At 39.2% G+C, this 24,626-nt stretch overlaps 4 protein-coding genes across 18 annotated transcripts in view; 2 read left to right on the top strand and 2 right to left on the bottom strand.

Annotated features, from left to right (window-relative positions):
• The window catches only part of dlgap1b (discs, large (Drosophila) homolog-associated protein 1b), a 132,714-nt gene extending 129,600 nt beyond the window's left edge, over positions 1 to 3,114 (bottom strand). For 8 of the 10 annotated variants that reach the window (XR_015091974.1, XR_015091975.1, XM_086065683.1 and 5 more), the window contains exons 1-2: positions 2,980 to 3,114; positions 1,892 to 2,058 (exon numbers count right to left, since the gene is read on the bottom strand). The gene's annotated coding sequence lies outside the window, so the exon portion shown is untranslated. The other 2 variants (XM_086065682.1, XM_086065681.1) reach the window with 2 other exon arrangements.
• Positions 3,115 to 3,890: 776 nt separating this feature from the next.
• On the top strand, positions 3,891 to 8,520 carry insig1 (insulin induced gene 1). The gene is made up of 6 exons (XM_086065691.1): positions 3,891 to 4,110; positions 4,191 to 4,542; positions 5,994 to 6,118; positions 6,223 to 6,389; positions 6,471 to 6,570; positions 7,043 to 8,520. The coding sequence occupies exons 2-6, from the start codon at positions 4,197 to 4,199 to the stop codon at positions 7,070 to 7,072; spliced, it is 768 nt and encodes a 255-aa protein (XP_085921817.1). The 5' UTR covers positions 3,891 to 4,110; positions 4,191 to 4,196; the 3' UTR covers positions 7,073 to 8,520.
• A 3,319-nt stretch (positions 8,521 to 11,839) lies between these two features.
• Positions 11,840 to 24,626, bottom strand: part of LOC147155869 (uncharacterized) — a 35,693-nt gene continuing 22,906 nt past the window's right edge. For 3 of the 6 annotated variants that reach the window (XR_015091977.1, XM_086065692.1, XM_086065693.1), the window contains one exon: positions 11,840 to 22,054. Coding sequence is in view for 2 of the 6 variants with exons in the window: in XM_086065692.1 (XP_085921818.1) it covers positions 21,993 to 22,054 (62 nt within the window). In the remaining 4 variants the exon portion in view is untranslated. Of the gene's footprint in view, positions 22,087 to 24,626 lie in introns of all 6 variants that reach the window. The other 3 variants (XR_015091979.1, XR_015091978.1, XR_015091982.1) reach the window with 3 other exon arrangements.
• Positions 17,593 to 21,720, top strand: en2a (engrailed homeobox 2a). The gene is made up of 2 exons (XM_086065690.1): positions 17,593 to 18,495; positions 19,343 to 21,720. The coding sequence occupies exons 1-2, from the start codon at positions 17,961 to 17,963 to the stop codon at positions 19,657 to 19,659; spliced, it is 852 nt and encodes a 283-aa protein (XP_085921816.1). The 5' UTR covers positions 17,593 to 17,960; the 3' UTR covers positions 19,660 to 21,720.

Raw genomic sequence — 24,626 nt, 5'->3', positions numbered from 1 at the left:
GTAAACAAAGTAATATTATTACAAGTAATTTATCTACTTGACCGCTTAGTAGATTTTTAAAAGTAACTACATTAGATTCCAATACTTTATAAAGATGGACACAATAACACGATACAAGCCATACTTGTGGTCATAAATTGTAGCACTCGCTAAGCTAATTTAGCAGCATGCTAATTTATAGCTTATAGCATGCTAACTTAGCAAATAACAGGTAACACCGATTTTATGTGATTTTTCTTCTTTTTTTTTAATCACCATCCATTATATGTCCCATAATAGGTTGTAACAATCTGGTAAAAATATAAAATATGATAAATGACAAAATATTGGTCTTCTTCACTGTGATTCGTGGAGACAGTAACCTGAACAGTCAGCTGTTGATGAGCGAGGATGCCGATTGGCTGTTTGGGAGGCGTTCCTTTACAGTGTTTTATAAACTCGAATAGAATAGAGCCTTTGTGTACACAAGCTACATAAACATTGCTGTCATATCACCTGCGCTCTCTTTCAATGCAGCTTATGCAACGGTTCACTCAAACAACAACTCTTTTCAACTTTTGACGTGCAGTTTTTGCTCCATTTTCATGGTGACATTGGAAGTCATAAAAGGTGCCTGTAAACAACAATGTAGCATTGTTACAATTGAATTACTAAAGAATAAAAACAATTTAAAAAATCATTTCTTAATGCATCAGATACTCTGAGAAATGAGCAGCTTGATGTTTGTCATTGGTCGCAACTCTTGACGGGAACTTTCAGGAGTTTATAATGCGCACGATAAGATAAGCAGCTGCTGCTTAAGTTAAACTTCACACAGTATGAGCACTACCGCCTGCGTTATGCCAAAATATAATTAAATATTATATATGGTAATCTCATCTGTCTATTTACTCAACATTTTCGTTTCGAAACTAGCAAGCTAATGTTATGGACGCTTTAGCCATTCTACGTGTCGAATAAAACAATGAATTTAGCAGTATAACAGCTAACACGCATAAACGTACAATTGTGAAGGCGATGTGATCAAATATGACTCTTTTTCATATCATTAGTCAATTTATTTGGGTTGGAAACAAGCTAGCTAGCTTAGCGCTTACTGTATGTAGCCAAAGGACGGATCATCTTGACACCTGAGCTAACTAAGATGTTTACTCGAGTAATCCACTACGCTTCAATACGGATTAGGATGTTGTTTTTTCCCCCCCCGGTTTACTCGCAGCGTCGAGGTTGAGAGGGAATAAAAATGACTTTGATAGCTCAATTTAGCAAAGCTTCTCCGGCAGGCCTCCTTGTGTTAGCGACGTCTCCAATCCCCCGCTAATCTTCGCCAAGCACGACGCGCTGCTGATTTGAAGCGTGGCGGCTTCCTGACTTTTCTTCTTCTTGATCAACCCTTCCTCGGAGCCACATGCAAAAATGTGTAGCATTTTTACGCTAATTACAACGCGCGGCATTAGACGGCTTAGTTGACAGGGTTCCAACCATTTTTCTCTCTTATAAGGAATAAACTTTTGCTGACTTAAGGTCTGACCTTTGAAACATGAGCAAATATTTGTCAGATGAATCCTTGCCTCACTTTGGAGAAAAACAACGGTTAGCATCACAAAGGTCTGGCCTGTGCGTAGCATATATTTTGATGCGGGTTTTTCTTTAAATGCGGCATTTTCAGATGAGATTTTGGTGCAATGAGCTGCACGCATAAACCCTGAGGTAATTGACATCAGTTCAGAGCAAAATAGGAAATCCGCACAATAGTATGCTTGGTTGCGAGGTCATTAAAGTACATTGACACACTTCACACATGCCGTACGTGCTCAAGCACTGAGAAGCAATTTCTCAGTATTGCCAAGAATGAGAGGAAGAGAAACATATTCATTGGGGGAACACTTACCCTTTTCAGTCCTGAGGCGGAAAAACATATTACGGTTGGATTTCTGCCACGGTGTTGTTGTAGCAGCAGTCATATGAAGCTTTTCTTTTGCCATTCACCACTTTTTTCCACCTTTTGTGAAGTGCACAGGCTCCAGTGAATATTTATCGGAGCGAGCACGCGGACAGCTGAAATTAGAAAAAAAAGAAAGAAATATGACTGATATGGAAGACTGACAAGAAAAGTGGATAGAGTGTGTCTGGGAGTGAGGCCAAGTATTATTATTTTTTTTTCATTAAAAGGAATAAGAGCTGAAAATAAACCTGTTTACTTGGTCAAAAGATCTGTATATACAAGCCACACAATTCTAAGAATAGAAGGCAAACATTGTGACCTTCTCTACACTACTTTTCAAGCAGCACAAAACTGTGACATTTAAATTTCACCTCGTTCTAAGAAAAGCCATTCTGTTTGGCCTGGAACAAATCTAAAGCGCTGGAATGAAATGACAACTCTGGGGCTGGTTGGGTACGCAGCGCAAAAAAAAAAAAAAAACATCCAGAATCCCATTCGGGGGGAGCGTACCACAAGGAATAAAAGAGCGGATTTATCTCGAAAATGGAGTGATGACACGGTTTACAACTCCAACTACAAAAGTGGGAGAATGAAACAAGTTCCCTGGCTTGTGCAAGGCACGGTCCTTTGAGAGCAGACGTGGCGCTATCGTCGAATGCTAATAGGCGCTAGGCTAAATATAGTCACACTTCCAAAGCTTAGAGAAACATTTCGACTTTGGAATGGGAGTTGTAGGAAATCGTAGTCTTTGTTAAGTCTCTGAGACAACACATTTTGGTCAGAAATATCGCAAAGAAAAACAGGTTACGTCCTGCTTGATGTTAGAATGAACAAACAGGATGGTAAACTTTATTTGTGACTCAAAAGGCATAATACAACAAAAGGATAAAGAAATCAAGAGTGTTGTGTTTGTATTTGTGGTCTCGGCCATCCGCCTGGGGGCGATTTACTAGAGTCAAGGTTTGAATTAAAAAAATAAAATCAATTATAAATATTTTGTTGAGATGGTGGTATGCTTTAAAAAAAAAACTTACCTCAAACTGAGGTAAATTGAGGCTATCAGATTGTGGGGAGGGTTGTTTTTGTTGTTATCATACAGAAGTGCCATCTTCTTGCAAAAACATGTTTCCCTGCCTGGGCGTTGAACTCGTGAGTTACGCATGTTGATATGATAATGTTGATGTGCAGCCTGACACGCAAACCACGCCTCCCCATGAACTCCAGCAGCATGACACCATGTCGTGCCACTGACCTCGTTTACAAAAGGTTGCTAGACTATAAAAGGTATGCGTGTGTGTGCGTGTGCGTAAAACACGCGCTTGTTGGTCTGCGAGGATTTTTTTTCTTTCGATTTTTTTACACTAGTGGTAAGTGTACATTTTGTCTATTTGTAGTACAACTTTAAAACTGGCCAAATGCATTATTTGTGGACAATATATATATATGGCTATTTCACAAGTGATAATACCGGTTTTCTGTAATAGGTGCTGCATGTAAAAGATAATTATGATGTGGATCAGAATTTGTGGCTTAAAAGCAAGGACTTCTGTATGAAGACAGTAATTCAGACTGTTGCATGTACAATTTCGCCCAAGTAAATTGTCCCATGCTCACATTTTAATTAAAATGTAATTATACCATTTCGTTGAATCAAAATCTATTTTCCAATTCAAAATTTACAGTGTGGAAAAGAACGGAATTAGTTTTTACTGTATTTTCTTCTTTAAAAAAAATAAAATAATGATACATTTTTATATTAAATAATTTGTGGGTTTAATTGTGCTGAATGTTATCAAGTTTTATAATTACAATCAAATCAAACTATTTAGGAAGGTTTTGTTTGTCGCTGGCGTGTCGACTTCCGCTTCTCCCCCGCCCCTTTCTGTTGTTGTGACGCGTGGGAAGGTGGGGTGAAGTGACGTCACATTACACGCCGCCCTGATTGGCCGCCGAGGCTCACCCGACACAGCTGTCTATGTTGTCTGACCGAGAGAGAGAAGCTGTTTTTTTCTGTTTAGCGCCACGACGTGATTTGAGCTCCCTCTTTTTTTTCTTTGCTAGCGTGCTGACAATAATGTGAAGAAAGTACTCAACTGTGGTGGAAAAAAATATCCCGGGAGTGGAGAAACCGACTGGCGGGTGAGAGCTTGGTGCGAGAGATCAAGGTAAACCTCGATCGTGACGTCACGACTTTGTTGCCGTGTGTTTGACTTTTGTTTTGATTCTGAACCCTTTTCGTCTTTAGTGCCAAATGTCCAGCCTGGAGGAGCACTACTGGAGCTGCTCCCGTGCGCCGCAGTCGGAACGCGAACACTCGCCGTCCACGTCGTCTGCGACCAACTGGTTGGCGGCCAAAGGCGTGGAAATGATGTCCATCATCACGTCGGTGCTGAGCAGCGCCTACAGCTCGCTGCACCGCCACCGGACGTTTAACTTGATCCGCCGCGGCCTTGTGCTGTTCGCCGTGGGGGTGATCCTCGCCCTGGTGCTCAACTTGCTGCAAATCCAACGCAACGTCACGCTCTTCCCCGAGGAGGTGATGAGTACCTTGTTCTCGTCCGCCTGGTGGATCCCACCGTGCTGCGGCACCGGGGCAGGTGAGTCGGACCGAAAATGAACTCTTACCTTTGAAACACCTGCTTTTGTTTTTCACGATAAAATGGAAGTAAGTCCGCTATTAGTCAACGGTGCTTGACGCTTACGACACTTTCGAAGCGATAACATGTCGGGCGCGGGGGTTACTTGAGGGCAATCGTGCAGTTATGATTAATCACTTGGCAATGTTTTTTTTTGTTGGCTATTATGTAACTCGGCCTCGCGGGCTTTTTTTTATGGTGGGCTTTTATGATGTTTGTTGGGCGGACAAGTAAGGGTTAAAAGGAGTTTTAAAAAAAATCGTGGTTCTTTAGATATCCTCGCGCTCCCATTGGCTGGCGCGAGCAGGACACGAGGCGAGCCGCGCGCTCATTGGTTGGAGTCATAACTGGTGACTGGAGGGGCGGGGCTTTGGAGGAAAAGGCTTTGTTTGAAGGGGAAGAGACAGGAAGTGGATAACATGAGGCGTTTTCGTTTAAAACAGTGAATTAGTTTCATCAATTATTACTTTTCAAAGACGATGTAGAACTGCCAGATGACTCTTCAAGGTCCACATACTTGTTAACATGCTATAAAATATGTAATTTAGATGGTTTTCTAATGAGTTATAGTCCTCACCAGTATTCCCAATTTTAAGCAGCCTATTGTCTCAATGTGAAGGGGGGTTAAAAGGAGAATTAAAGACTGGGTGGAGTGGAATGGCCTGAACATATAATTTTTTTTCATCCAAATCTGATTTCCAATTGTAACTTACTTACTAAAATTTCTTGACAATAAAATGTTCTATGCAGCCCTACTTGTCTAAATAAATATGGTATTCTGGTTAATACTGCGATAGTGGAATGTGAGTTAAGCAGCAAAATCCAGCAGTTTTTATCAATATCAGAAGGCTGTGACGTTATTTGCAGTCGACAGCAAGTGGCAAAATGGCCGCCCCCTGAGATAGATTAAAAAGGGCTGGATTTTGCTGCATAACTCATATTCCACAAATGTAGTATCAATAAGAATGTCATGTTTCGACTAATGAGGTCGAGAAATGTTTAGGGTTGACTTTCACTTTAACTCATTCACTGCCATAAATTCATATAAAAAAAATGATTATTAGAAATTTGGGGCAAGAGGGGATTTTTATTTATTTATTGTAATTAATCGCATGACTTCACTAGTTAACTCGCGAATAATCACAAATTGCATATCTGTTCTAAATATAGAATAAAAAAATTATAGGTTTTTATACTTTTGTTAACAAAAGTGGGGAAAAAATGAAACTAAGAGATAGTTAAAATGAATTTTGGACGTTTATAGCTGTCAATGGCAGTGAATGAGTTAAAGTTAATTTCAATGAACTAGTTTCCTCTTTTCATGAATGTGCACACTCGGCAAATAACACTTCCATAATTACTTTGCTTATCTTATGAACTGTTGTTCCTCTTTTCTTTTTTTCCATCCGCAGCGGTGGTCGGCCTGCTGTATCCGTGCCTGGACAGCCATCTTGGCGAACCGCACAAGTTCAAGCGGGAATGGGCGAGCGTCATGAGATGCATCGCCGTTTTTGTGGGCATCAACCACGCCAGTGTCGTATCCTTCACCATGAATGTCCTCGAGTAACCTCAAGGGAGCGTTTAATAGGTTGCTCCAAATATCGGATGGTCACTTTGTCCCTAACTTTGCACCAAAACCAGAAACTGGACATCGACAACAGCGTGCAGCTGTCTCTCACCCTGGCCGCCCTGTCGCTGGGTTTGTGGTGGACCTTCGACCGCTCACGCAGCGGCTTCGGCTTGGGCGTCACCACGGCCTTCCTCGCCACCGTTTTTACTCAGCTGCTGGTCTACAACGGCGTCTATCAGTATGTAAACGCGTCATATGGCCAGCGGCCATTTTGAGAGAATTCACCGTTTAAGCGATGTTTGTCATTTGTGCGCCGCAGGTACACGTCTCCCGACTTCCTGTACGTGCGCTCCTGGCTGCCGTGTATTTTCTTCTCCGGCGGCGTTACCGTGGGAAACATCGGACGCCAACTGGCCATGGTATGTCCGGGTAGCTATTGTGCCGCCCGTTTTAGAACTCGAGTTTATTGGGTCGTTTATTTCTTTTTTGTGTGTGTATGGGGCTGTGCTACTAGGGGTTGCTACGGTAACCACCACAGCTTTCAGACATAATTTTACTTGAGCACGGCTGCGACTTAGCGAGAAAAGTGATAATATATTCACGTGTTATGTATGAGGACATATTTTGGACAGTTTTTTTTGATCAAACAAATAATTCACTAATGGAGTTTGGTGTTTTGCTATTCATTATGTAAATAACTCGTTTTAATTACTGCCAAGTCATCGCCCAAAGCTAGGTGCGCCAGGGCAATTGGTAAATATTTAAAGGTTTGTCGCGCAAAAAAAATCTCAATTGTATCGTTAGGATGATTAAAGTTATAATATATCGACAATTTGTGCGTATGTTTAAAAGTCAAAGCGTTTTCTTACACATTGGCATTTCCTCCCACAGGCGGGTGTCGAGAAGCCGCACAGCGACTGAAGGCAACGTCGGGAAAAGGACAAAAGAAAAAACTTTTGTGGTTTGAGGGGGGGGGGGGGACCAATGGTCCAGTGTGCCATGTGACCTCGTAGAGGCCCCGCCCACCACAGCTTTGAAAACGACAGGACAGTGTTTTGATTCTTTTTGTCGTTTTTTTTTTTCTCCTTCTGATTTTGACTTGACAACGGTCTTTTAAAGGGAAACGTTCTGGAAAAAAAAATTCTGGCATGCAACAAATTTAAACCTTTTTTCGGGGGAGTTTCCTAACTTTTTTTTGCTTGCCTTTTATTCTTCTAAGTGACTTTACCACACTACGCGGAGGAATGAGGAGCGACAGGATATGTATGCAGGAGTGCCAATTTGGCTAGTTAATAACTAGCATCGCGTCTGCAAAGTCTGTTGCTCTCTATGCGCGCTTAAAGCTAATTAAGCGTCATGACTTGAGACAAGTGCTGTTGAAGTGTGACGCTGCAACACATTTGGATTGTCGACAAACTGACAAGATGGTCTCAAGTGTATTAAAAAGAAAAAAATAAACGGCCTCAAAACGTTGGGAGAGCTAATGCCATTCTCAGTAGACACCAGCAATTAGCCAGTATTAGAGAAATAGCCTCCAGTCTTTATCCAGTACCACCAAAACAGGAGTCGGGAAATAAAACACACAATTGAGTGCCTGAAAGGGAAGTCAGATATTAGCTAATGTAGAAATTAGCATCAACGTTCATATCGGCTAATCCTCATATTTAGCCAATGTGACCTAATGAAAGTCGTCAAACACTTGCTGGTGCGGAAAACCAGGAAGTAGCCTGTTTCGGAGACCACACATTAGCAAATATCCTAGAAATGTAACCCAGAAAAGAATCAGAACACCAGATTTGAGCAAAAAAATTTTTTTTAATTAGCCAGCGTTAATCGAATCCAAAAACGAGTCTGTATTGGAGGGCAAGACTTCAGGAACTAGCCAGTATCCAAAGAACCGATTCCTTGGCGACAGACACTGTTAATCTGTTCAGTGTTTTGGAAAGAGGCCGAAAATGAGTTTTGCAATCTGTGATTGCCCGTGCATTGAAGTATTCTAGATAGAAGACTGTGCTTTTGTCGTTATCAAGCATCGTGTGGACACTATGGCTTGTAAACACACACATTCAGGTGTTCTTACTGTCAGTATGTTAAACTGGGTGAGAGGTGAAGTGCAATCGGAGCACACGCGCAGGCCAATTCCTTCTTATTTATTACAGTTTCTGACATGTCTCAAGTCAAGTTTAATTCATCCGGTGTCAAAGTGGATTCAGCCACATTTCGGCAGGATTTTTTTTTTTCCTCCTATGGAATGAAAGAGGTGGAAGAAGCTTTACTTTGGTTTGGAGGTGATGAAGCACCTCGTTCATGCTTTTGTCTTATTAGCCTTTTTTGTAATATTACCTGAAATAAAATACATGTGGAAATGATGACTGGTGTGTTTATTATGGAATGTAAGATGGGGGAAAGTCGAAAATCCAACATATTAAGATCAAACAACATGAACGTGCTACATAATACAATTGTGGGTAATAATAATCACATGTAGTATGTCGTGTTACCACTAGATGTCAGCATTTATCTTCAGCTCAGCCTGGACGCTTATGACAGTCATGGTGGACCCCTAGTGGAGAAACGAGGAAAGGCACATAACGCATTCAATTTACACCAGGAAATACTCGCCAATACGCTTTAAAAAATTAAAAACAATCGGTGTGTGTGACGTCAGCGAGGTATGATTGTAAAGATTTGGCGCCTGTTGTATATATGAGTCATGCTTCAGACGGAATCTAAAATGTTGGGCAAGCGTTGGGAATACAAGTAAAAGTGCTGACTCGTGTTTAGATTCGCGCTTTTCGTGTGTGACGTCACTATGTGTGATGGGGTTAAAGTGCTGAATCACTTATTCACTTTGCTGTTTACTTTTACTCATCTGCCCTAATCCACTTATTTACTCACTTATCTACTTGATTTACGTACTTCCCTATGAATTTTACTTAATCTTCTATAATTCACTTCATTTACCTATACTTAAAAAAATGCCACTTGTTTATTATTATTATTATTAATTATTTTTTATTTCATTATATTCACTTTAGTTCCTTACCTATTTAGTTACCGAAATGTGATCAATATAAATGTGCGTTTGTTATTTCGTGACGATGCACGCACGCGCGCTCAATCCAACCCGGCAAAAGTGAACACGCACGGGCGCCATGTGCGCAGCTGGGCGTGGGGTCAAAACCAACTCAGGTGCGCCCAAGGTGGGGCCCCGCCGGCTCTATTTTAGCCGGGAGCGAGCGATGCCACACAGGGAGAGGGCGGCTCGGGTGACCGCTTTACTGGCCGCGACCTCCGGGCGAGGCCCGCCGACTTTGCGCACGCAAATGACATAACACGCATTGTTGTCATCCCACCCGCAAAACATACACGCGTAAGGTCACGTCATTAGTTACACCCAGGACTGTCAACGCGCTCATTTGGTTTTGTGGCAACAACAGCTAAAAATAAACATATATGCTGATTTTTATTTAATTTTTGTTCTTGTTTTTGTGTGTTATAACATACATCCGAATAATTTGATACTTTCCATAATGCACACTCCATACGGAAACTTTGTATTTATTTATTTTAATGAACTTCAATATTGTACAGGAGAGGGAAACTTCCCTTTTAAAAATCCTTATTAATACCCAAACTAAATGAACGTTGTCGTTATTTAAAGTGCACCTCGGAACAAGTGCTTTTCCACCTGCCCGTCCCTCCGCCGAAAAGGGGGCGCGGGAAGTGGGGGACAGGTGCACGAGGCATGTGGACCATCCCAAGCCCGAAAAGCATGCCCTCATCAAGTGGGACTCAAACCACCACCCACGCGCGAGGACCCTTAAGGGCCACACAGTGTACATGCAGGTGGACTTTGACCCGAAAATAAACTAATGAGAAAATAAAAAGTTTTTTTTTTTTAAATAATTCCTCCAAAACCCTCGATTTAAGTTAAATAGTATAAAGATCAATACAACATAACTTGTAGCATGTTTTACTATAAAATGATTTTTTCAACGTTATAATTAATACATTCAAAATCTTGCAACCCCCCCCCCTACACACACACACACACACACACACACAATACGATTAATAAATTTGAGCATATAGATCTCTTAAAAAGCAAAACATTGAAAAAAAAAGCTGACTCAAAAAACATTTGATAGTTTTCCTTCAATTGTAATTTTCTTACTTTATAGTAAAAAAAAGAACACATTTGCTTAAGAATTACAGTTTATAAAAATGTAATAAATTATTTCAACTTAATATGCTAAACGAATTGTTTTATACTTCGTTACTATCTTTTTCTTTTTAGGTATAGATATTTTCCCAATAATATAGTGTATTTAATGTTAGGATTCACCACAAATTATTGTTGCAAAATAATCATTACCTATAAACATGTTAATTATATAATATGTTCTAATAATATATACATAGATATTTAACTTTCATTTAGTATATTTAAGTTTTTCTAACATTATAATTACAATTTCAAAATGTTGGAGAACTGCAGAAGGTTTTTAACGAGCATTTTATTCATTTATTTTAGCCATTTTTATTCCAGTGTATTAAACTTTTTCAAATATTATTAAATACATGTTTTTACAATATTTATTTGTAAAACTATAATTTATTACACCATTCAAATGAATGCAGTCTAAATGTTATCAACAGATTCATTAAAGTGGTACATTTTTTTCTACTTTTTTTCTAACTAAGCACAAATTACTGTTGATCATAGAATACTTTTTTTTCCAAAATATATACATAGATAAATCTAAAAGTTTCCTTTTCCAACACTAATCATGAATTCACTTTTGCTCGATTTCCCGTCTGTTCGTTCTCTTCGGTGATTGGCTGGAAGTCCTCACGTGGTTCTACTGCCTTATCTTGACCATGTTCCCTTCTTTGCACTACAAAGGCAAAAAACAAACAAAAAAAAACGTTTCTCTTTTCCCCCAAAACCTCAGTGACGTCACGAATCTGTCTGATGTCTAAATAAACGCGAGCGTGTTTACAATACAGCGAGAGGGAGAGAAAAAAAGAAAAAGACAATAAATCCCTCTTGGCCCTTTGCAGCTTCTAATAACTTTTTAATCCGCGTGATCGCTGTTCCGTGGCGAAATCTCTTTTCAATCGGGATTGTTCTCACTTAAGTCACTTAAGTGCATGAGCACGAACAACAAACGCCAGCCCCCCCCCCCCCCCCCCCCCCCCCGCGCGAGCAATTAAGGCCCGAGGCGTCATTGGATGAAGCCTCTAATTGAATGGCTCGCCCACAGCGTCACTAATGACAAGACAAAGCGAACATCAACATTTGTATTTTGTTTTTATAGATTCTAATCTATCTATTAAAAATGTTTGGCCAAAATTGCGCGACTTTTTTTGCAATTTGTTTTGGATAAAAAAAAATGTATCCTGTTAGAAACTACTGTACAGTACAAGCTAACAAGGTCAATTGTAGATGTAAAAATAGGATTTTAGTAGGCTACATACATACTGCCCAATGTCTATTTTTGTTTGTATCAAATACAGTACACACAGGGCTGGACTAGCCAACTGGTATAGAGGGCAGGTGCCTGGTGGGCAGTGCAATTTAATTATTACTTTCCTCCATTTTCACCTTAAGAGAGAAGCCTTCAATTTAGAGGGAACTCACCAACATCAGTGGCGGAGCTGGCTGAAGTTGGGCTAGTGGGCTTAAGTCAAAATGCAATTTTTATTTCCATTGTTTGAACTACAGTGATACAAATACAAATACATAGTAGCAACAGCACGATAGAATACAAAAAAAGAGAGAAGAGAAAAAAAAATTAAAAAAATTACCACATTAAATTACAACTTGAGTAAAATAAGTAAATACTGTAATTATTTGTTGTTGACCTTTTCAATGAGGTTTCTAAGGTGACCTTTAAGAAAGAAAGATAGAGAGAAAGAACAAAGAGAGAGAGAGAGAAAGAAGAAAGGAAGGAAGGAAGAAATAAAAAAATAAAAATAAAAGCAAGAAAGGAAGAAAAATGAAGGCAAGGATGCAAGAAAGAAAGAAGGAAAGAAAGGTAGTAAGGAAGGAAGGAAAAAGAAAGAAAGAGGAAAAAACACTTTTTAAGCAACACAAATGTGATTAAAAATCATTGATAATTTGCACGCCTCTCTTTTTCTTTTCTTCCCTTCTTGACGGCAGTGCCTTTTTTCTTCTCCTTGCTAATAATCGGACAATGACGGCAGGTCTGACCCGGGATGTCAGAACACTTCCGGGTTCGGACAGGCAGACAAAAACAAATCATACATAAGGGTCATCCATGGGGAGGGGGTGGTTTGGGCTCTTTCACATTGTGTGAAAGGCACAGGAAGCAGCAGGATTTGGAGGCGACCCCTGCAATGGGGATATTTTACACCCCCCCCCCCTTCCATTCTACATTTTCAGCTTGGGGGGAATCACCCTGTAATCTGTGAGCTGGCACACATGACGCTGTCCATTCACAAATCCATGTGCAGCACCTTTTGTAGTGTATTACTACTACTACTACTACTACACACGCACACACTTACACACTTACACACTGCCTCTTCTGAAAGTGGGTTATGGGAGCTCAAGGACACTGCACATGCGCGCAAGGTGAGTATAGTATAGCAGCGAGTGGGGCTGCATGCCAATTGGCTGCACACACACACACACACACACACACACACACACCAAAAAAATTGGACTGCACTTTTGGAGGCGCGCGCCCACACACACAAAACAGAAATCATGTCACTCCGTATTATTTTCAACAATCAATTACAAATGCTGCAGATTTAACTCAAGCTAATAATAATAATAATAATAATAATAATAATTCAACCATGCGTGGAAAGCAGCAGTCCTCATCTCATAATGCTTCATTAAAGACTAAATGTCTTTATTATCTAAAAAAAAAAACACACACACACACACACTTAGGTCTCCAAGTCGCACCATAATGATCAACATTCAAATACAATAACTAGTAGGTTGAAGTGTTCATTAAAATGAGGCAGGTCTTATTCATAAATAGTATATTTAATATAAGCCTAATCACTGTCCTGAAATAAAGAAAAATTATCATTAAAAAAAAAAAGCATCGCTCTTAACTGAAACAAAAATGGGCTTAAAAACGTTTAAAAAAAAAAAAAAAAAATTTAAGATTCAATTCAAATGTATTGGACTGTCCTTAAATGTTTAATTTAAGTCACCGGTAAATTAAATGTAAAAAAACAAAAAGTACTGTACTGGACTTTAAAAAAAAAAAAGTATGCGTATATCTACAAGCTTTATTATAATATTGTTAGCCTAGTAGCATAATTGTTACATTTTAGAAAAACAACAACAAATGAAGAGTCCTGTTACCACGATTGAACCTTTCCGGATTTACCATGGCCTTGATGGCTGAAAATCTAGATAGACATAAACAAAAACATAATTTTTAGTAAGCATATCGTATTGTGTCAACACGTTAAAACAACTTATGCAATTATGCTAATCGGCGAACAATGTTTGATTGTATTCCACGTTTTAAAATGTTGTCAATATTATTTGTAGTTTATTCTGTGATTCTTTCAAGTACCACTAGAGCGAGCCCGTGAACCACCAGAATTTGTGATTTGAAAAAAATCTTGGTTTTCATACAAAAATGTTAAACTAATAGAAATATAAAATGCATTTTTGACGTTAATAGCCGTCAATGGCAGTGAATGAATAAAAATTAAAAAAGATTAAAAACTTTTTTAAAAATTTTAATCGGAATTAGTCGCATGACTTCACTAGTTTATTCATGATTAATCACAAATTTCATATCTGTGCTAAATGTACAATAAAAACAATTCTTGGTTTTCATACTCTTGTTAACAAAAGCGGAGAAAAATGTTAAAGTCATAGAAATAGTTCAAATAATTTTTTGACGTTTATAGCCGTCAATGGCAGTGAATGAGTTAAAAATGCTAAGATGGAACCATAAACTCAAAAGAATAAGAAATATACGGTGTAAAAGTCAACTTTGGTGTCCTGATGTTGAGACGATTCAGTTTAATTGGAAATATGTGTTTAAATACCTGAAGGTCGATGACCTTCCTCGCCGAAATGACGCAACACACGCGCCCTCTAGAGGTCACGTGTAAGAATCCCCAACTTAAACGTTCAAACTGTGCATATTATTACACTAGCTAGGTTATGCTGCACTTCAGTTGTATTTAACCTTCAAGCGAATAATTGTAGTTTATCTTTGAGTTCGTTTTGCACAAAAATGTTAGCTGCACATTTTGACTATTGTTTTTGAAAACGAAACCACAAAATGTATCTTCATATTGTTACACACGTCTTTGAAGTGTCGTGCATTCGAAAATGTCACTAAAATAAAAGCACATGTTGCCATCGGAAAATACATTGACGTTGACTTATGAAAATCTAACTAAAATACATGCATGTGTTTTCATTTTCAAGTGCAAGCTTTGAGTTCTGATTTGGACGAGTAGTAGGACGTGGCACTAAAATGGACGCACATGTTGCTGTAATGTCAAATGGACAACATTTTCAAGTCAGTTTTTTTTAAGCTCCATTTTGACCATCCTCCATAAAAGAGCACGACAATTCAAGCACAGGTTCCTCCAATGAGAAATATAATCATGAAAGTCTTCATTTGGACTATTGTTAGTGGAAAAGCCACAACATGTGCTCCTTTCATGACAAAAATCTATTTTAAAGGAGACGTCTTCTTCTTTTTTTTTTTTAACCTAAATAGATGTGTTTGTTCTAAGAGTGACAAAAAAAAATGTGTGTGTTTTTCCACAAATTACAAACACGTTTTCCGATAATGACAAAATATAAATTTTCAAAGCCTAGTCTTTATTTTTCGACTATTATGTGAGAAAATGATATCAAAACATTTTACAGTCTAATTTATAGTCACATTGAGATTAATTACTTGAGAAAATAACTCCAAAATAAGATGTTCACATAATGGAAAACTACAATTTTTTTTTTTTTAGTCTAATGGGCTTATTTTTCTCCCCCCTTTCTTTTGATTGTATATATCATTACTATTGTGATTAAAAAATAACATTAAGTCAATTTTGAGTCTTCACATTCTGTAAGTACATTCTGAGTCGAGTTTGAAGTCCTGTGAAAATGACACAAAAGATATTGATGAAAATGACATTTAAAATCATCATCATCATGCTGCTCCCCCCCCCACCCCACCTAGCAAGACATTAAAATGTATGTTGTCATTGTAGCAACATTACAAAACTATTCCTCATCTGAAGCCATTTTGTCTTCACCTGTTGTCACTTTCAAAATTCTACCTCAAGTGTCCAAAAAAGACTTCTTTTTTTTCTTTTTTTTTATGTGGATTTGGAGGAATTTATCAGTGTAGTTTTGATTCTTGAGGAAATAAATGGTGAAATGATTAAAAAGAAAAAAAAAATGCAGGTTGCGTGTGTAAATAATGCAATGCTCTATTCTGTGGAAACAAGCCCGCCGTCTTGTGCCTCCATTGTTTGCTGCTCATTTAGCGCCTTCCTTCCACTCCCAGCATGACAACAGCGTGTGTGTGTGTGTGTGTGTGTGCGTGCAATCAGAATTCAAATGGAGCTTTAAGGAGTTGTAACATGGCACTTTTCCACATTATTCGGGCATCACTCCCCCCCACCCCTCCCTCCAAAAAATGCAACAATTTGTTTGCTAAACACATGTGCTGGTCCTAAAAATAAAAAATAAAATCCTACAGAAACAAGATGAAAAAGTACAAAAAAGTGGCACACTCACCCGAGCTCTCCTCCCCCCCCGAAGTGTGCTCTCTCCTCGGCTCGGACGGTCCAGTCTGCACCGCCCCGCAAGCATGCGTCGTCCCGAGAGGAGGAGGACTACTAACGCACAAAAAGTTGGTCAGCAAAAGTTAGCCCCAAAAGTTTTGTCTTTGGCCGGGGCCCCCTCCCTGCGTGTCGGTGTGCATCACTGCTTTCCTTTTTCAAGGCGATATGGACCACAGGTCAGCGTGGGAACACTTGGGATAGGGGTGGGGGAGAGAAAAATAAATAAGTAAGGCACATAGTACAAACATACTATATTGCAAAATGTACAACTTTGTGACGACTCTTAAAAAAAAAATAATAATATAAGAAGTTAACAAACAAAACATTTGTGCTTGTGGTCAACAGGTCAGATGATATTTTTTTTCCCGCTCACTCATCTATTTTGGGACTAAATTGGGATCAAAGCAATAACACGGCGCCAGGTACAGCACGCCTGAAATGCAATTTTATAAAGAATTTAAATCCACCATTTTTTTTTTTAACTTACAAATGTGAATAATTTCTAACAAATGTGAGGACGGAAGGTTACCGATGAATGACTTCATAAAATAAAAATAAATATATAGAAAATTGCATATAATTTGGGTGTATTCTGCTTTTTTTTTTTAATAAATAATTTTGTCTTACTGTCTATACGCTATTTATTTACTAGTCTGTATCAGGGATAGTCAACCTACGGCTCGTGGGCCATATACGGCCTAGTAGAGCATTTAATCTGGCCCGCAATGCAATTTTAAAAACAAATATTTAACCAACAAATACTCTTTATATGTAATTTAAAAAAAAAGACTTCTATTGTTTGTTTTCCATATTTGTAGCATGCCCTATATGCATACCTTTAAAATCTAATAAATACATTCCAGATGAATGACATCGAAAATAAAATAAAAATACCAAATTGTGCATAATTTGGATTTGTTTAGTCCAATTTATTTAAAATTATTTTGGGATACCTATGTTTTTTTTGCCTATTTTGGCTCATACAGATAATAAATTGATATCTCGTGGGCCATAAGACTTGGCTAAAGCATTTCAATTGGTCCAACATGCAATTCTAAAACTAAAACTAAAGAATTTGTAAAAAAAAATAAAAAAAAGTTTATATTTAAATGCATTAAAACATAGAATAAAATAATGTTTAAGATAAGGTAAGATAAGATAAAGGTTGTTTTTAAACATTTAATAAAGTTTTTGTGACTGTTGTCTTCAGGGACTTGCAGGGGTTTTTTTGTTTTGTTTTTTACAGTTTCTGCACTGGATGCCCTTCCTGACACTTTTTTTTTTTTAATCCTCTCATGTTGTCTAACTTCTATGTTCAAGACATTTCTGTTGTTTCCCCCCTATATTTTGGTAAAACTGCATAATGTTACAGTGGCTTACACTAATATTGAAAATATGTTTAGCAAAAAAAAAAAAAAAAAAAAAAATAGATGTCTGGTTGTAATCAATTATTTGAGAGCCTCGCAGTGAATTTGGGGGTCTGAAAAGGCGAGAAAGGGGGCGTGCGCGCAGAGCTTGAGAGCCCACGTCACGTGGCCTGGCTCCTGGCCTCCCATTGGTCGGAGGCACGTGTCTGGGAGGACAGTGGGGAAACGTCACTCAAGGGGGGCTTCTCGTATGGAAAATAAGAAGCAAACTCCAGAGTGAGAGTATTAAGGGCATCACTTTTTTCGCGAGCCTCTTTATTTAGTTTAGTTTGACGCCGTTCGCCGCCGCGCGGACGTCTCCGTAAATGTGCGCAAATGGCTCGGGCGCACTTATAACGGCAGCGACGCCGGGGCTATTATGTCCAAAAAGTATGCTTTTCTCCGAGGACGCTACCGTGAGGCCGTGCATGCCGCTCTATAGCTATAGCCATTGTTAATTTGTTTTTGTTTTTATTTATTTTTTTTGCGATTAAATCCCCCCCACCCCCGAAGTTGTGCATCCGCGCGCGCCGGAGGAGAAGAGCGACAAAGGGGTTAAACGTAAAGAGAGAAAGAAAAAAAACGAGATGGAAGAGAATGAGCGCGGCAGCAGAGACGAGGCGGATCGGCACGAGTCGGCGGAATCCAACAGAGCCATCCTGCCTCTGCTGCAGGTGCAGGGCAACGCGCAGAACCCGCACCGGGTCACCAACTTCTTCATCGACAACATCCTGAGGCCGGATTTCGGACGCAAAAAGGACAACGGGGCGAACCACCAGCACCAGCACCGACGCGGGGAGACTTTATCGCCCGCGCCGCCGCCGCCGCCACCTCCTCCTCCTCCACCGCCGCCGCCGCCGGAGAGCCTCGGCAGCCCGGCGGCGCCTCAGACCGAGCCGGTGGGCAGCACGGAGGGCACCTCCACACCGCACTCGGACGCCAAGAAGCCTGCAGCCATAGCCGCCGAGGAGCCCCCGAAAGCCCGCGGGGAGAGCGGAGACCAGTGCCTAAGCTCGGACTCGGACAGTTCCCAAGCCAGCACCAACGCAGCCCCGGCAAAGCAGCCCATGCTGTGGCCCGCCTGGGTGTACTGCACCCGCTACTCGGACAGGCCCTCTTCAGGTGGGTGGGTACGAACCCCGAAAAGCCACGAAACACTTGACTGTCAATGAGCTGTGCGTTAGGGCCTCGTCTTCTACATGCGTGTTTACATTTTTGGCTACTTCAAATAAGACAGACTTTATTTTAGAAAATAAAAAATATATATAAAGAAAATAAATAAATGCATGAGAGTTGCCTTAATTGTTTGTCGGGGGGGATTAGTTTAATTTTTAAAACTAATTATTGCTCATTGCATGTGCAAAATAACACTCGATCGGTTTCTCATGACTTGCATGCATTTGATTGCATGTCCGATTATTATTATTTATTTATTTATTTTCAAAACAAAGTTTGCAGGCGTCAACAGAAAAAAAAAATGTACGAGTGTCGTGCGTGGATCAAAATGAGCGGAGTACAACTTGTTCTCATGCATTATGTAGCTGGAGGAGGCGACTACTACGAGTTGTAGTTTGTGTGTGTGTGTTTGTGAGGAGACACACATTCATCGAGATGTGTGTGTGTGTGTGTGTGTGTGTGTGTGTAGCCTATATGTATGTGTGTGTTAGCATAAAAAATTAAGCATTGCCCCAAATTTATGCTCTAGTGCATCAGATTACTAGCTGCACCAGTAGAACTGTTTTCATAATTTAAAACGAAATTCAAATTGACTGCTATAACCCTAAAATTTGTATTTGGAATAATAGTGTTTTTTAATTTTTGTTTGTTTGTTTAAAAAAAACGCATTAGGCTACTTCATGCAGGGATTTAAAAAAATAATAATAATAATAATAAAATTCATATGCATATGCCTGGCTTCATCTTAATGCGCACAAGTGGATAAAACACACACACATTTCCTGGGTTGCAGGTCCGAGATCCCGCAAGCCAAAGAAGAAGTGCACCAGCAAGGAGGACAAGCGACCGCGCACGGCCTTCACCGCCGAGCAGCTGCAGAGACTCAAGACCGAGTTCCAGACCAACCGCTACCTGACCGAGCAGCGGCGCCAGAACCTGGCCCAGGAGCTGGGCTTGAACGAGTCCCAGATCAAGATCTGGTTCCAGAACAAGCGCGCCAAGATCAAGAAGGCCAACGGGGGCAAGAACGCGCTGGCCCTGCACCTGATGGCGCAGGGCCTGTACAACCACGCCACCATCTCCAAGGACGACAAATCCGACAGCGACTGAACACCAACCCTCTTCTATATGGCTTTTTTTCTTTTTCGTCTATCAAATCACACAGAAATATAAAGCAAGCCTACAGAGTATAGAAGCCAGCCCGTGATATAGAAATATTAAGATGCAATAATATCATCCAACAAAAGGGCCAGTTTAAGAGAGAATATACCAGCATATAAATCCAGAGTCTGCAATATCACGTCTATACAAGATGCTGTATAAAGTTGTCACTGTCTGCCCCCCATCCCCCCCCCCCCTCCCTCTCAAAGCAGGAGCTTCTAATTAATTAATTAATGGAAGTCCTCAAGTTACGGCGGAGTTCCGTTCTTACGCTGGCGATGTAACCCAACTTAAAGTCGGATTTCACCGTTAAAGTCGATATTTACATCACAATACTTTGTACAGTAATTATTTTTAAAAACATATTTGCGCGACACGGAAGACGCCGGAACCAATTTTTCGTGTTTCCGCACGGATATTCATTGCTAAAGGACGCCGGAGCGCAGCTAATTCAAACTTAAAACACAGAAATGTGACGTGCCTGACGGCGAGCCGACCTGCTAAGATGGGCGTCCGTTGCTGGAGGTAACAACACAACTTTAAATCACTTAAAAATGGCGTATTTACTGTGTGAAATTAACGAAAAAGAAGGTGCTACTGACGAGACACGGGTGCCAGTAAAGTCAAAACGACGTAGGTCGCGAACGACGTAACTCGAGGACCACATATATATATATATATATATATGATATAATGATTGTCATTTTTACATCTGGCACTTCTATATGAGAAGAAGCAAGTCCAAAGAATGTTTTTGTTTGTTTGTTGTTGTTGTTGTTCCTGCTGCATCAAGGCTACTGTGAATTTCAAATCAATGCTAACTAACATCGTTTGTGTTTTTAAATCATGTATAGATATGAAGAGAGAGAGAGAGAGGTCTATGGCATTATTTTCTAACATGTTGCTTATATATATGTGTGTGTGTGTGTTTTTTTATTTTAAATAGCAATATCAATCACTGCTGTGTTAAATGAATGACTGCTGCCTTTATAGTGACCGTGTAGCATTCAACCACAAGCACTCATGCAGCTTGTGTTCTTGTTAAATCTTCGACAGTGTTTGAGGACTTATGGCAAAAGAAGGCATCCGTCTGTGACTGTATAAAAAAAAAAAAGAAAAGAAAAAAAGGACTTCACATGTGTATTTATATAGATTCTATTGAGAAAAAAAAAATCTATCCAATGACCAGTGTTGCTTTAGAGTAGGTATCCGAGGTGTTTACACTGCTTGTTTATCTCGCAATAACTTCTTTTTTTTTTTCTGTGAATGGAAAATGTGTCTACGAGGCCTTTTTGCATGAACGCTGCAATTTGTTGTACTTGGGGGCAAACAGCTGTGTTTATAAATGGACAAAACAAGTGTGACCGAGCTAAGGCTAGCTGTATTCATGTATCACGGGGCGGGGGGGGGGCCACGAAAAATAAATCCAACAAATGTTATGAGCATTTCGGGGGGATTTTTATAACACGGTTTGTAGAATCTCGGGGTCCGCATACAGCCCACGGGCCGCAGGTTCCCCACCCCTTGCCATACGCCAAATTTCTTTTTGGTTTGCCTTTCATTGTGTTTTCTGTTGTGCAAAAAAAGTGTGTGTGAATTAAAAACAAACACAAAAAAAATGATGATGATGATCCACCAAACTGAAACACACTTTGCCTTAAAAAGTCCCCGCGTGGACTTTTTCCTGAAACATAACTGTGCCGAATCAGATACGCAGTATTACTTCAAAAAACAAAAACAAATGCAGACTATTCAAGATGAATGCCTTTTTACAAACACTGCTGGTATACGACATCATGAATTTACTCATCAGCGTAGAGCTATCTATCTATATATATGAACAATGTTTAAATGAAATGACAGCACAGAGTGGTAGAACGCTATTTTTTATTTTACGTTGGATGCTATCCTTTGGTAAAGAACAAACTCAAAAAGTGTACATAATTTGTATCATGTAATAATTGTGTAATTAACTGCCTCCTGGAAATTGCAAAAGAGTAAATAAACCTTGAAGATTATCAACAACAAGAATACTGTTATGTTTTTATCAGCCGGAATGTTTCACCCTCATGTTCAATGCAGCAAAAAAAAACATCGGAACAAAAAAGGTTTACATTTTTGAATGGCACAATAATCCTCCTTTGCCACGCAAACACCCACTCGGCAGGATTGAAATTCGGATGAAAACATTATGCGCGAGAAAGCCTTGAACAATCACCAGCCGTGTCCCCCACCCGCCCCGGCAACAACAATGGCCTATCTGCATTTTCATACTTGGGCCGCTAGTCTTTGTTTGTGCGGCCGCTGTCCTGTCTTCGCCACGGTCGGTCTTCCTCGCACCCTGCTGGAAAACGAAAAAAAAAAAAAACTTGCATCCTGAAAAAAGGAGTGGAAGGAAGGAGGGAGGTAGAGAGCGAGAGAAAGGGAGAGAAATGAAGGTCAAAGCCTGTCATGGCTGCAGGTGGCTGGTTTATACACCCCCCTCGTACCCTCCCCATACCCCTTTCTTCCTCCACCCACCCCTCGCTAACCCATTCTCCACACAGAGCCTTCCCACCCAAACTCTCTTCCCCTTCTCTCACGCTCACACACATCTTACTATCACCCGCCTTTATTATTTTCCTCCTTGCCTGACACACACGCACACACACACACACACACACACTTCATTCATTTGTGCATGCACTTACCCGCTATTGTGGAAGCTCCCAAAAAGTTCAGGCCGGGACATGGAATCATGAGCCGGGAAAAGAAAACTAAAGGAAAAACTCGCACGGCTCAGACAAGTTAATCTACATAATAAAACAATTAACATAATTTAATATACTGAATTTATTTGCATTTTATATTTATTATATATTATATATTATTTTTTAAATACTTTTTTAATATTATACTATTATACTATTATTATTAGCAGTACTTTTTTATTGCATTTAATTATTTATTTATTATTACTATTATAATAGTATTAGTATTATATTTATGATATATTTAATTCATTTTATATGTATTTATATTGTATTATATTTAGTAATAGTATATATTTATTTTATTATCATTATCATCAAATATGATTGTTCATTCATGATCATTAAGGGGAAAAAAAAAGGAAATATTGCTACTGCTTGTACACAGTCATTAAATCGTTAACGGCAGACCTGTCAAACTTCGTTGCTAACCAAAACAGAAGCACCTACTGGGGCAGGCAAACGGTTTTCTCAGTAGAAGATCAATGACACCAAGTCTCAAATATAGTGCAAACTCGCTAGTATTCACACTTAGTTAATGGTTAAACGCTGAGACCAATAGAACTCTGTAACTAACCAAAACAGCAGCATCTATTACAGAACAAAGACTCTCATAGGAAATAAACTGATCGATTAAAATTGTTATTATGCTTGGTTCAATTCAGGAAGGCACTAATAGACACCATGCCACTCCCTAAAAACAACTAAAAGCCTCCCTCAAATAGTTGTTAACCAAAACAGCAGCACCTACAAATGCAAGTAATCTCTCTGAGGCGACTTCGTCTTACAAATATCCTAAACAGTGACTGTTGCTAACCAAAACTGCAGCACTCAAAAAAGTGTCTTTCATAACAATCTTGTTAATGATCGCTCCACGCATTCATGTTTACCATCCCAGGAGAACAATGAGGGCTTCCTAAAAAAATAAAAAAATAAAAGAAAGAAATGAGCGACTTATTTTTGGTTCAGGTGATGGACCAAAAGTATCGTCGATTGGGAAATGCTTTTTTCCCCAAGCGCAACCCTGAATGTTTACGTAGGTGGCAAGAAAGTAAACAAGTGTCCAGGAATAGCTGGCTGGCAGCAAGTGCGTGAAATATGGCTTATTTTCCAAGAGTGGTGCCAGCAATCGGAGATGGAAAATTTAAAGTTCCTTTTCAAAAATACAATTTCCCACAGGAAGTAAAGGCAATTCTTACATTATAGATAAAACCATTAAGAGTACAAAAAACATTTTACGAAGTTATAATAAGTGTAAAGAAAAGTTCAAAGTTATGTACACAGGTATTGATTCTAATTTTGATTCGATTCACATCAATTCAATCCGATAATTGATTAATTATGGAACATAAATTCTTCTTAAATATCAAGATAAAAACTCCACAAACATTAAATTCTAAATTAAATTTTGGGGAGGCAGTAACTAGTTAAATATTTTTTATTTGAACTTCAAACTTTAAAGATCGATGCAGAGTAGTAATATCAACTAGTCGATTAATCGATTCAACCACGACTAGTTTGCAGCCGATACTTGAAGACAGTTTATGTCTAGTGCTGTCAACTATTGAATGTTTTTAGAATCGATTAATCTGTCGATTATTCAATCGATTAATTTCAATTTTGCATTAAAGTGTATTACAAAAGCATTTTTTTCTGTTGATTACTATTTATTAACCAGTGATTGGTGTTTATTTCGAATTCATATAGTGATTTAAAAAAAAAAAAGGAGGGGTGGGGGTTGATGTAGTACTATGTTACAAGTTCGGCCGGAAAAACAGATGTTTGCAAATGTCTTATTTTGATTAAACACAAAAGAAAATCAGTCTTCTTTCATGAAGGACTACAGAAATCAGTGAGCGATTACTGTTGATATGCTGAAATCTGAGGATTTGGACAATTTTAAATTTTAAAAAATGGCACCAAATGATGACTTGATTTTTAAACTAATTAATTTGATCATCGATTACTCGTCCATTAATCAATTAATTTTGACAGCTCTACTTATGTCACAGTGTATTCAATTTCCAGTCAAAGAATATAGTTATGATCATACTGGTATCTTTCTCACGCCTAAAAATCCAAAGAAAAAGCACTTGTTGAGTTGCGGTTGAGTTTTTACACTTTCGAGGCAGATCGTTTTCCAGAATAATTTAGTTGAACTCTAAA

The sequence above is a fragment of the Leptonotus elevatus genome, chromosome 21, assembly GCF_054856555.1.
Source record: "Leptonotus elevatus isolate MCC_2025b chromosome 21, RoL_Lele_1.0, whole genome shotgun sequence".
Classification (NCBI taxonomy): Eukaryota; Metazoa; Chordata; class Actinopteri; order Syngnathiformes; family Syngnathidae; genus Leptonotus; species Leptonotus elevatus.
Note: the sequence above shows the minus strand (reverse complement) of the source record. Positions and strands in the feature narration are given on the sequence as shown.

Excerpts from the sequence above, each read along its gene's own strand:
- insig1 (XM_086065691.1), top strand. The coding sequence starts at position 4,197 with ATGTCCAGCCTGGAGGAGCACTACTGGAGCTGCTCCCGTGCGCCGCAG. Across the intron at positions 4,543-5,993 it reads GTGCTGCGGCACCGGGGCAG|CGGTGGTCGGCCTGCTGTAT; the intron begins GTGAGTCGGACC and ends TTCCATCCGCAG. Across the intron at positions 6,119-6,222 it reads GCATCAACCACGCCAGTGTC|AAACTGGACATCGACAACAG; the intron begins GTATCCTTCACC and ends CACCAAAACCAG.
- en2a (XM_086065690.1), top strand. The coding sequence starts at position 17,961 with ATGGAAGAGAATGAGCGCGGCAGCAGAGACGAGGCGGATCGGCACGAG. Across the intron at positions 18,496-19,342 it reads CTCGGACAGGCCCTCTTCAG|GTCCGAGATCCCGCAAGCCA; the intron begins GTGGGTGGGTAC and ends CCTGGGTTGCAG.